Source organism: Penicillium macrosclerotiorum, assembly GCF_028827735.1.
Source record: "Penicillium macrosclerotiorum strain IBT 26536 chromosome Unknown utg000006l_segment0_segment0, whole genome shotgun sequence".
Classification (NCBI taxonomy): Eukaryota; Fungi; Ascomycota; class Eurotiomycetes; order Eurotiales; family Aspergillaceae; genus Penicillium; species Penicillium macrosclerotiorum.
Window position 1 is genome coordinate 1,750,228 of NW_026643085.1, and position 12,408 is coordinate 1,762,635.

At 53.1% G+C, this 12,408-nt stretch overlaps 4 protein-coding genes across 4 annotated transcripts; 1 reads left to right on the top strand and 3 right to left on the bottom strand.

Moving 5' to 3' along the window:
* Positions 1 to 677: 677 nt before the first annotated feature.
* On the top strand, positions 678 to 3,204 carry N7462_005917 (J domain-containing protein; the record flags this gene model as incomplete). The annotated part of the gene is made up of 5 exons (XM_057077635.1): positions 678 to 707; positions 781 to 1,170; positions 1,271 to 1,928; positions 1,989 to 2,927; positions 3,053 to 3,204. 5 exons carry the CDS (start codon positions 678 to 680, stop codon positions 3,202 to 3,204), a joined length of 2,169 nt encoding a protein of 722 aa, XP_056933215.1.
* A 1,706-nt stretch (positions 3,205 to 4,910) lies between these two features.
* Positions 4,911 to 6,111, bottom strand: N7462_005918 (Zn(II)2Cys6 transcription factor domain-containing protein; the record flags this gene model as incomplete). The annotated part of the gene is made up of 3 exons (XM_057077636.1): positions 4,911 to 5,688; positions 5,761 to 5,858; positions 5,923 to 6,111. The coding sequence occupies 3 exons, from the start codon at positions 6,109 to 6,111 to the stop codon at positions 4,911 to 4,913; spliced, it is 1,065 nt and encodes a 354-aa protein (XP_056933216.1).
* Positions 6,112 to 8,273: 2,162 nt separating this feature from the next.
* On the bottom strand, positions 8,274 to 8,456 carry N7462_005919 (uncharacterized protein; the record flags this gene model as incomplete). The annotated part of the gene is made up of 1 exon (XM_057077637.1): positions 8,274 to 8,456. One exon carries the CDS (start codon positions 8,454 to 8,456, stop codon positions 8,274 to 8,276), a length of 183 nt encoding a protein of 60 aa, XP_056933217.1.
* Positions 8,457 to 9,463: 1,007 nt separating this feature from the next.
* N7462_005920 (D-arabinono-1,4-lactone oxidase) lies at positions 9,464 to 11,182 on the bottom strand (the record flags this gene model as incomplete). Its single annotated transcript, XM_057077638.1, has 1 exon — positions 9,464 to 11,182. One exon carries the CDS (start codon positions 11,180 to 11,182, stop codon positions 9,464 to 9,466), a length of 1,719 nt encoding a protein of 572 aa, XP_056933218.1.
* Between the last annotated feature and the right edge of the window lie 1,226 nt (positions 11,183 to 12,408).

Below are 12,408 nucleotides of genomic sequence, written 5' to 3' on the forward strand. Positions count from 1 at the left end.
ACACTTACGCAATGCGAAAAGATCCAGCTAGAAATTACGAGTCTCGGTGTGATTTGGCAGGTACTCTCGTAGAAACTCTTTCCTCTCCTTGCCCTAGACCACTAACCCGGGCGGTAGTAAATTTCCAGAAGAGAGGAAAATCATCTGAAGATTCCCAGTCCAAAACTTTATCTGCTACTCTCATATATTGACCTTTCCTTTGAAATAACAATCGTTGCTTATTTTCCGCGCTAATATCTACATCACCTTAATCGAACGCGCTCCTGCTGTGTTCGACTCGAGTTGAAACCACGGAAATCACTCGATCAGATAGATCATCTCAGGCACGTGACCATAGGGTAGTCCACCAGACCCTTTAATAATACGCAAGCTAGCGCCCGATCAGGAAATCGCAATGTTGTCCTCTGTTCACCGCCTTCGCCCAGGGTATCCTGCCCGCCATTCTGGGCAGGCGGTGGGCTTCGCTGAGGACACGGTCATCACCAGATCAGGAAGTGCGATACTCTCCACGCTCCTTTATTCCTTGAGGGCCATGCAGCCAGTGCAATTTGTTTAGGTCTCATACTTTTCCTTTTGATTTTCTCTCTTGTGCCTATTCCTTGAGGCCCTCCAGCCCTGCATCTCACGATCTTTCAATTCCGCGGTGGCCACCGCTGTCGCCCTAAACTCGCCGCAGGATGTCATCAGACTACACCTATGATGAACAGGTACGAATGGATTTCTGCTACACTCGGATGAGATACCAGATAGACTGACCATGCACGCATTCTGTATCAATAGGGACAATTCTTCCCCTTCTTCATCTTGACCTTGAGCGGCTTGGTCACTCTTCCACTCACCTACAACCTCCTCCGCCCAAGCAAAGGTGAGACTCTGCAGATCACCTCGGTCCTGGACATTGGACGCGTCTTGTACCAGAATACTGACTTGAGGACTCTCAAAGAGTTGGAAAACACTGCCCCTCGTATCATATCCGACTTTAAACCCCAGCATGCGGACCTCGTCGAGGCGCAGAAGCGCAAGCGACTGCGCAAGGAGCGCCGCATCAAGCGCATCGTCACAGTAATCATCGGCTACATTGTCATGGCATGGATGGTGTATTTGATCATGGTGACCGCTCGATCGGTCGCTAAAGTATATGATCCATATGAAATTTTGGGCGTCTCACGGGTATGTTGTGTGGGAATCTTTTGTTGCAGTCCAAGAGTCTTGAAGCTGCCAGCACCGACAATACGAGAAAATCCAGACTGACAGTTGAAAAAAAACACAGAGTGCTGATGAAAAAGCTATTTCCCGACACTTCAAGCGTCTCTCGCTCATTTATCACCCCGACAAAATTCGCCCCGACCCCGCCAAGAATGAAACCATGGACACGCTCAACCAGCGCTTCGTGGAGCTTACCAAGGCGTACAAGGCGTTGACCGACGAGGAAATCCGCAACAACTACCTTCAATATGGTCACCCCGACGGAAAGCAGAGTTTCAGCATCGGTATTGCGCTCCCCAAGCTCATTGTGATGGAGGGCAATGGAAAGTACGTTCTTCTGGTTTACGGTGCCCTGCTGGGTGTTCTATTGCCTTATATTGTCGGCAAGTGGTGGTATGGCTCGCAGCGGTACACCAAGGAGCGGGTTCTTGTTGCCAGCGCTGGCAACATCTTCCGCGAATACAAGGAAGATATCACGGATGGTGGCATCATCAATGCGCTGTCCTCGGGGGAGGAATTCAACGAGATGCTCAAGGGTGCTCGTGCTGAATCAGGCCTCGCAAAACTGGAGAAGAGAGTTCTGGCTGAGGAATCAACTTTTCTTTCTGCCAAGGACCGCGAGACTCTTAAGCAAATGGACAACTCGTCCCGTCGGAAGGCCCTGGCTTTGCTCTGGGCTTATCTGGGTCGCATTGATCTGGGCGATGAGACACTTGACTCTGGTAAGTTGAAAGTAGTTCGATCCTTCAAAAGGGAGACTTGAAGTTAATTGGAATCTGCAGAGAAATATGAAGTTGCCCCGATGGCCCTATCTCTGGAAGAAGCGTTCAATTCGATCTCTTTGGCATTTGGTAACCTCCGACCGATTATCGGTGCATTCCAAACTTCTCAAAATTTGATCCAGGCTGTGGCCCCCGGTTCTTCGCCACTTTTGCAGCTACCTAACTTCACTGAGGCTGTCGTCAAGTCTGTGGAGGGCGAACATGCCAAGGAGCACTTCAGCGTGCAGAAGTTCATGAAAATGACCGAAGAGGAACGCCGCAAGCTTACAGTGGGTGCCGGTCTTCTGTCTGAAAAGCAATACACCGACGCCGTCTCGGTGGCACGGCAATTGCCTGCCTTGGAAGTTTCTAAGGCGTTCTTTAAGGTCATGGGCGAGAAGGTCATCACCCCAAGCAGTCTGGTACAACTGGTCGTGAAGGCACGGTTCATCCCTCCTGGATGCACCGAAGCGCCGGCTGTGAACGAGCTGGACCTGGAGGACATCGACCCAGATGAGGAAGATCTAGATGCTCTGATGGGCCGCAAGCCGGCGAAGAACCGCGCAACCAAGCTCGTCGACGGCAAGAAGGTTGAGACCAAGGTCGAGACTGTCCAGCCACCGCTCGCGCACGCTCCCTACTTCGCCCGTGATCACTCCCCGCGCTGGCACATTTTCCTGGCCGACGCCAAGCAGGGCAAGATGGCCGTACCGCCGTTCACCTTCACCACCTTCGATAAGCCGATCCTCGACGAGGCCGGCAAGCCTACATTCAATGTGCAAACGCTTAAGATGCAGTTCCAAGCACCTCCCCAGGTCGGCGACTTCACTTTCGTCATGCACATGGTTTGCGATAGCTACTTGGGCCTGGACACTAAGATGGAAATCACCTTGCACATCGACGATCCTGCCAAGGCGGCCGCACTGGAGGAGGACGACGATATCAGCGAACCGGATGAGGGTAAGTGCCTATCTACTTCATTACTGCGCGCATCTTAGCTTTTACCCCTCCTGTCTATCTTTCTTTTCCATTTCTTTACTTTGCATCCCTTTGGGCCAAATGCTGATCAAATTCCTTGTTTCTAGACTCCATCGCCGGCCAGATGCACGCGCTCAAAACTGGCCAACCGCCAAAGAAGACGCGGAAGGCATCCGAGGACTCTAGTGATGAGAGTGACACTGATGGCGACGTAGGCGATACCAGCGACACCAACACAGAGACGGAGGATGAGGATTGATCACGTCCAGCGTGTATTGATTGATGGATTGTACTCGGGACTGGTGTGACGCTAGTCTGATTGATTAGCTCCGATCTGGGATCTTCGTCTCTTTTTTGATCATTATCTTTTTTTTCTCCTTTCTATTTTCTACCATGGCTTTCTACCTGGTCACAGAAAGCTCTCCCGGTTTGCCATTGCACGAAACTCTTCCATTTCTCATCGGGTGTATCTTCGGGCTGTCATCTTCCATTTTCATGTCTCCTTTTGCATCTGTTTCTTTCTCTGTCTGTCTGCCCTCTTTTACTCCCTCTTCATCCTCTTCCACCCTTTTCTCCACGCTGCACAGAGCCTTCCCCTCGGCTCCCATGTCCCATGTTCCATACCAACAACCCACTCAGAAATAGAAACCTCCAAAGGGAGTACAAAACTTGATTTATCCTCCCACAAACTCCCCCTCAAACCACATCCTGCATCTCCCTCCCCACCCACCAAACCTGGCCATTCGGCTCGCTCCCGCGCGGGTTTAGGATCTGTCCTCCCGCATCCCTGCCCGCAGCGTCAGGTCTTTACGCCGCAGGCTGTACGACGCCGCGCACGAACGGCAAGACGAGCGCACTGACCGGTGGCGCGCATTGTGCTGCCTGGGATGATGCAGGGGTGTAGTGTAGGTTGGGCTCTGTGCGGGTCTTGTTCTCGAGGAAGGGAGACGGGGGGTGGGAGGCGATACACATGTACAGGATGTAGGGCGATGCGTACTTATCTGATCCTGTACTTTGGGCGTTGGGTCCTGAGGCCTGGGGAGGCACTTGTCCATGGGCTATTTCTGGAGCCGGGCGGGATGCAGGCAAGGGTTTAGCGTGATTTAGGCTATTTGGAGCTCTGGCATGGCGTTTTGAATGTGGAACTTGAAAACATGCTCGAGCCGTGAATTGATGAAGTTTACATTGGAGCAGAAATAAAAAAAAAAACCTTTCTCACTTTGATCTCAGCGCTGATGCTGAGGGATTCCACCCAATGTTATTGTGGCTGCGTATAGTTTGAATGTTTGAATGTCCCGAACACCCCCTCCCCCAATATCCCCGGCCCCTCCTCTCTCTTCCTGTATAAGTACAATCCCATCTATAAACAGTCTACCTGATTTGAACCTGGGGAGAAAACAGAAGAGTGCCTAAATTTAGATCGCGCATGTCTCGTATCTGTAGCTAGATACCAGAATGGAAGGGGAGAAAACGGAGTGGAATATAGGCAGGAAGGGCGAAAAAGAGAAGAAAGAAAGGGCAGAAAAAGATAACAATCCAAAGCAACCTTTCAGGGTCCCAAACACCAATCCAATGTGTAAAATTGCTACTTTCGTGCATTGCACTCGAAAAGGAAAAACACCCGTGATTCTGCATATTGGGGTCCCTCTGAGCTCCAACGTAGTATAACGTGGAATTATCGAGAGGTATAGGGATCTTCAGTGACCCTTGTCATTTCCCTGCCATGCAGCAAGTCCAGAACGGGGGATGGGGATATCAGGAAAAAATCAGGGAGACATCCCAGATGAAAGGGGGAATATAGATCAGAATTGAGAAAAAAGGCTGAAATGCTGCGCAGCGCAGCAGCCGTCACCAAAAGATATGAAGAAAGAAAAGAGAAAATAGGAAGTTAAAAAAAAATCCACCCACCCATCCACTCGCACAGGCCCGAGTTCAGTAACTTCACCATCCCCGATCTAAGCCGAACTAAGCTGCAGGGAACGTCCAGCCCGGAGTGAAACCAGGGTAATATGGGGTTTCCTGAGCTTGGAACTGAAATTCGCCCAACATGTCACTGGGCAAAATGCCCATCTGGTGGGTATGTGTCTCAGGCATGATCCCAGTATGTAGTCTTGCCGTGGTCTTGGCGCTCGGCTGCCCATCCGGGCCAGTATTGCAACTCCCATCCAGGAAGTACGCAAAGGATTGCTGTTCATGTGGATGGGGGCCGTGCGGTACAGAGGTCCCTGCCGGAATTTCGATGTGTGGTGAAATATCGCCAGAGCCTAGGTCGGTAGCACTAAGTGAGGACCGCTGCAAGGGAATCATGTCCTGATAGTTCGGATCGGGGTAGTAATTCGCCGGCTGAACAGACTGCATATCCCAATGCCAGGCGGAATTATTACGGCTCGTCATTGGGGTTGGAAGTGAATTGCAAATCGATGAGCGGGAAATTGTAGTGGGTGAGGGTTCCGGTGGAGTGGCGGGTTCAGGAGATGGCTCTGCCGTGGCACTGCATTCGGTGGAAGTGGAGAGAAGCCGAAGATACCGCAGGTCTTCGGAGTCCTCGTCTGGCTCGTCGGCATTCTCTTCGGCTTGCTTGATCAAACCTAGCCGGTCGAGGATGGCATGGGTCAATGGGTGTCCGTCCGGGGCTTCTGCGAGAGGCTCCCCAGGAAAACCTTCGTTGTTCACGCAGAACTTGTAGAGCTTCTGCAATGCCTTGACGACAAGGGAATGATGTGATTCGAGCATCTCCACAAATCTGGTGCCAAAACAGCATTCATGTCAGTTTGTTCCTTCTTATATGCCAAATAGCCAACATATGGGCACTCACCCCCGCGAGTAGACTTTGGTCTGCGTGGCTTTCCTCTCCCTGAAAAGACATGGATGATTGTATACTGAGCAGCGATTGCATGGTTGCTTCCCATCACACTACAAAGAAAATATGTAAGTATAAACTAGCGTCTTTGTTGGAATGGCAATCTGCAAGACAAACCTTTGTCTTCTTCACGCGACACCGATCACACGCCTTGAGGACATGCTTCCGCTTGACCCTGAAGACGCGCTGGTCGCGCTTATCCTCGCCTGTCCTCGAGCGATGTTCCAGCTCCGACAGTGAAGCTACGGTAAAGTCATCGATGCTGTGTGGGAAGCCCTTGGGCCGAAGCTTTGGCTGCCAGGACATGGTTGGCTATTTTCCTGCGGAGACCAGCGCAGGCACCCGAACACGCGCACACCACGCGCCGAAGAGGAATTCAAAAGGAATGAACAGACGGAAGAAAGGATCAGATGTCAAACAAGGAGGAGACACTTTTGGAAAGGAATGGACCCGAGTCAGAGAAAGGGAGAAAGAGAAAAAAGCAAGGCCAGAGAGCTTTGGCCAGGCAGAAGGAGAGAAGGATGAATAGAGCAGGTGGGGTGGGTGATATGGAATTCAGGATCAAAATCCACCAGCAGCCACAGAGCTCAGCCCGCAGGGACTTGATTGCATTGCTTTTCATTGATGAATCTGTGGTGCAAAATCGAAGCCAGGGCCAACCCACTCGTCCCCTACCACCTCACAACCTCGTCCTCGCCCCGCATCAGCACCGATGGGTCACGCCCCCCCCCGGGGCGACTGCGAAGGACAGTATAGATACCTGGGGAGGGGGTGACGTGGAGCGGTCTATCCGAATGCCAACCGGGGGCGGCCGTTTGAGTGTCTCGCAACATGTCTGTGGCTGTGGGAGGTACTACGCAGGGATCCCCGCGCGTCAATAGGCGAGTGGAACCGAACAGCCCATGGGGGCCCAGGGTTGGGCGTTGGGACTCGGGAACCTTTCGATTATCCGTTGAGCTTGGCAAAGGGTGATGGGCGTGATGATGAGCCTTACCTAGCTAGCTCCCCAGCAATTTTCCACAACCATTCTTCAGCAATGCACGCACCTCGAGCTTTGGCTGGGACACACTAACGTGAGCCACGCTAGATGAACACGGTCCGAGCCGCCAGTGGATCCCACTTGCCATCCGGGCATGACCATCCTTCACAGCCCCTGCTGCTGGATCTCTGGTGTCTTGAATCCTTTGGGCAGCGAGGGAAAGAAAAGGTACAGGGTCAAAGCCCACAACCCCTCTACTGGTCTCTCCTCTTCCCCTCCCTTGAGGAAGGAAACAAGTGATGACAATGATTGGTGATTGGCGGAGCATTGAAGGAAGGATGATTGGGGGGTGCGGCTGGGGGGGGGGGGTTGATTAGTCCGTGCGGGCACAGGCAATCGCGATGCGTAACGGGGAGTATGCCATCTTGTCATCTTTGTCACACTGTCGATGGCTGCGGTGTGCGGTGTTTTGATCGATGGTGCTCCCAGGGCCAACACGTGCAATCCTGGCGGCTGTGAAAGATGCACTGGGTGGATTTATTTTTTATTTTTATTTTTTTTCGTTTGCTGTGTATGGCCAACCAGGACCCTGGGTATTGACTCCTGTCTCTCCATGCTGGAAGCGTGGCCCATGCGGAAAGCAAGCGGTGTACGTCTTTTCGACAGGCATATCACCTGACATCCTTGCAGTTAATGCACCGAAACGTGGTACGAGGTGATATGCCCTTGGCCATGGGTGATCCTGGAAGACGACCACGGGGGACGGGGGGTTGCCATTCGGTCTGCAGGGGGGAGCCGTGAGGCGATCAGTAGGTCAAGATAAGTGGCCGAGAAGATGAAGCTGGGGAAGATCAGGCTTCTCTCTCTCTCGGAACCTGTCCGGTTCTTCCCTTTCTCCAGAGAAAAGAAGAGTGCAAGAGAGAGAAATCGGGGAGCAAGCCCGTCTGAGGTGAGCGTGGAGAAGGAAGAAGTGGTCAAGTCGGAAGTAGAAAAAAAATAATAAGCAGTAGTCAATCGGAGACGGAGAGTTTGCGCAGATCAACCAGTCTTTCCTTACTCGTCCAATTCACAGTTTCCTATACTTTCTCCCAGCCTCCGAGTCTCAAGGATGGACGTGATTCCGATACTTTAGATCTGTCATCCTTAAGCGTACCTGTTTGTTACAGGTGCAGAGCCCAGTATACCCTGTATACCCTGTATATCCCACATGTCTAGCATATCTAGCATATCTAGTACCTTCAGTGCCTTTGCCACGGCATACAACTGCCTCCAAACGGAGAGCAAGAGACATCTTCTATATCCAAACGGGCCGATCGACCGTGGATCGCAGATTCTCTGCTTTCTGGCTCGGTGCTGTGCACCTCGCATCTGACATCTTGCATTCAGGATCGGTTGCTCCCAGGGCTTTCCCTACGCATCCCGACGTGTAACGGGCCATGGGCATTGATCGCCTCTGCTTGATCCATTGTTTCTGAACCCCGGCTCGAACTCACTGCTCGGGGAGGTTCGAGAGCCCGGCTTGGGAAAGCTGCCGCGGGTTCTCAGACAGCAGGGCGCGCTCTCTCTTTCTCACTCGCTCTCTTTTCAGCTGGAAACCCAGGATGGTCGTGGCGAGAAGCAAGACACGAGAGACTGACTCGCGGAACAGAAGTCCACCCGTGTCGCAAGCCATCCCGGGTAATATGGGTTGGTCATATTCGCCCTGAACGATCGGGGAGATCCAACGGGTGCGGCACACCTGAAACGGGGATATAGCGAGGGATTAGAAATAATAGAATAGACAGCACGAAAGACCAGCGCGACCATACACATTATAGCGCCGGCCCAAAAATGCGCCCTGTGGCGCCCAGCGCCGATGTAGGAATCCCCATCTGTATACGGTCTAGCAGTTTGTCGCGGTCTATTGTAGTCTACAAGGTATCGGCACCCAAGCCGGTTTATTTCCTAGCGACATTTTAAATCCCTCCCCATTTCCGATTGTAAAGGGCCGCAAGGCCCATAGGAAACCAGGGTGAATAATCCAGATTGCGATCGAACGACCAGATCTAAATAGTTCGGCGTGCTATAGGGAGTCTCACAGAGACTCTTAGACGTATAAGGAGCGAGGATATAGAGAGGGGGGAGAATGGAAAGAGTCCCCGAGGAACCGACTTTCTTGTCATGTATTTTTTTCATTATGCTTGTCTGATTTTTGAGTACCCGAAGATTCGCCCGTATAGTTGTTTCCACTTTGGGATCGATGCTCCCTTCTCCCCGAAGACTCGCCCCGAGCACCAGCTGTGATTGGGTGTCCATGAACGGCGACTTCGAGGCCCAACCGGTAAGGTTCAAGGTCAGGTTCAAGTTCACCCGAGGCAATAACAACTCGAGAAAGTGAAGATGAATGAAAAAAGCCCCCCTCACGCGCAAACTGAAGGAGGGGGTGATTCACCCTGCATCAATAGTCCACTCCCACGATCCAATCGACGCTTGAAACATCGCTGCAATATCCATGTCAGATCAGCAGGACATTTGAGAATTTCAAAATATGATTGTTGTCCTCTCAGGCACGCAACCCGTCCGTCCACTCACCCGACCACTCCAGTTATAGGGCCTCGTAGGGCTCCCGTGGGAGCCCGATGTCTGTCTCTTCCGCTCAAATCCCCCACCTTTTTCCCCTATATGGTTTGGAAAGAGACATCACGCGCCATGAAGCAGAATGCTCGCTTCACCTTTGGCAAGCAAATCAAAACTCTCCTCGCTGGTCGCCGTGGTTGGCGGACTAGGCGCTGACTGGTCGGCCGGCAGATCGGCCGGCTTAGACTCGGAGGCGAACAGTGGCGCAGAGGCACGATGCCATGGGCGATCGCCCACCCATTCAAGCCCGTCACCCGCGCCGCTGATGCTGGTTTTGTGACGCTGCTCCTCGCGCTCTAGCAATGGCAGCCTGTCAGTCGAGTCAGATGGCCCGGCCAGGGGCAGGTTGCGGTAATGCCATTCGCCCAGGAACATGCCCTCCGGGTCAACCTCTTGCCGCACCTTCAGCCACGCATCCATGTCTGTCTTGTATAGGCGATGTAGTTCTGTTGAGTCCAGGGTGTTAAAGTTTTTGGCCCAGTGTGGCCGGGCGCCCATGTCCCGCATGAGCCACTCGAAGGCCTCGTAGTACCGTTTGCGACAGGGTGGGTCTCGGAGATACGGACGGTAGAGCGTCGCGTTGAGGTAGAGCGTCGGTCCGTCCTGGCAGGTGGGGTCGAGGAAGGGTCGTGGGTTAGGGTTCTTGCTCGAATCCGACACGCGGACTTCGACGGGGCAGTGAACCCAGAGGCCCTTGGACGAGAAGGGAATACCCGCGGTCTTCATGTCTCCATGCAACCACGCCGATAGCCGGGTGATCGCCTCGGGGCCCTTTTCGAGGGGCAGAGCCCACTCGTTCACAAACTGTGAGTACAGGCAGTTCATCAGCAGACCGGTGCGCGCAGGCTCGACAGCCTCGGTCATCGTGGAGCCTGCTCGGAAGCCATACTGCATTCCAAAGACGAACCACTCAACCCACGGCAGAATACGAGGGAAGTGGGAGGACAGCGCCAGCAGGTTGTGGTAGACGTGGTATCCGAACCAGTCGCCATAGAAGTTCCTGGGCGGGGCGTGCAGCGGGAGATCGGTCTGATCGGCCCGCCAGACGATGGCCCCCTTCTCATAGGGCAACCACCAGACACGCACAAATTCATGGGAGGTCCATAGGCCGGTGGACCACTCAGCCAACACACGAGACAAGGTATATCGTTCCTGGTGCCAGGCGATCTTGAACTTCGGTCTGGCCTTGAAGGTCACCTCGACCACGATCCCCAGTGCACCCAGCGAGACCAGCGCGGCGCGGAAGAGGTCTGGATTATTGGCCGGGCTGCAGCGCACCAGCTGCCCATTGGACAGCACCAGAGTCAGAGCCTCAATACATTCTGACAGCAGGCCGTGACGGAGCGAGCTGCCGTGTGTCCCTGTCGCGATCACACCCGCTATTGACTGGCTATCGATACTGCCCAGGTTCGCGAGGGTCAAACCATGCTCCTCCAGTCGTCTCCCGAGCTCGCTCAATCGGATACCGGCCTCGACGGTGACGGAACGGGTCTCGGGATCGATGTGCAGAATGCGATTGAATTCATCCAGGTTGACCTGCCAGGATGAGGTACAGGTGAGGTCGGAGGGAGAGTGAGCGCTGCCGACGGTGACGAGGCGGCGGCGACAACGACGGGCCAGGGTGACCAGCTGCTGGATTTCGGGGATCGACTGGGGTCGAATGTAGAGCTCTGGCCGCGAGAAGAAAGTTTTGGCCCAGGTGTGATGCAGGTGGTCCGAGGTCGCGCGGAACGGAACCGCGGGGTCGAGCTTGGACAGCTCACGGAGAATGGAAGAGTCCATGGTCTGATATGGAATACGTTTTTGGAAGGGAGAATCACGGCATGGTGCCCATCACATCGTCTATTGTTCGGGACGGTCGGGAGTCGGAAAGTGGTGGGGGAGAAAGGGGGAAAGGGAATAAATCGGGCGGACGAGGAAAAGTGTCGAGATGGCGACATGCGATCCAGCATCTCTTCAGAGCTCGGCCCACTGCAAAGTCCGAGACTTCCCCACCTCCACTTTTCCCTTCACTTCCTCGATCCGATCACATTGCACCCAATTGAAATTGTGATCTATTCAGCTGGTGATAATGTTTTGAAATCTGACCTCTGAATTGGGAATGCGATTGTTCGATTTCCTTGACTCTCCGGTCGTCCTTCGCCCCCGAGCATTGCTGCCATCTTGCGCAGTAGCGCCGAGGCCGATAGATTTATCTCCGTAAGACAACACGACTGCTTTCCATCGATACTCCACTAGACTGGTGCCCGCTTCTTCTTGTTAGTCCTCCTCAAGATCAGCCTGAATGCCCTTGTCACTGTCGACCCTCGACGGGTACGAAGTGCAATGGGGCAGGACAGTATATAATAGGCCTTTGATAGGCAGAACTATATAAGTTGTCATTATCTCCGACAAGAAGAAACCAGGATAAAATGCTGATTCTCAAAGGTGTCACCAATATACCACTGCCATTTGCTCCTCTTCAAAACTCTGGAGCACATATGATGGCGGTGATTGGCCCAGTCTCGCTTTCTTCAACGCACGAATCCTCAAATTCCAATTGTAATTGTTTGAGGCTCGATATAGTGAAAGCTGCACCTTGATTGCATCCACCTTGCCCATTCGACATTTTCAACCCGGCTTCACTTCTCTCCATTCCATTCGAGGGCTTTTTGAGCAAGCTTGATGGATTGTCTCCGAATTATGTTCCCCCCCACGACCATCTCCCAATGAGATTGAATTCTCTTCCTGAGAAGAAGCAAAGAAAGAATATCATTGGTTTCAGAGCCCATGAACTCTCACTGAGGTGGGCTCCAGCGACATACGACATGCCATTCTCAATCTTCAGGTCCATTCTTCCTTCTTTCCTCTTCTTCTACTCCTCAGCCCAGGGTTACCCACGTGATGCCCTCGGACACGTGATCCTCGTTCCTGTTGCGCGCGGACGACGCCCGAGAAGCGTAACGAGCGTCGTCTCGTATCTTTTTCTGGAACATGCACGTGATGAGGCAGGGACTAGCCAGAGTGGC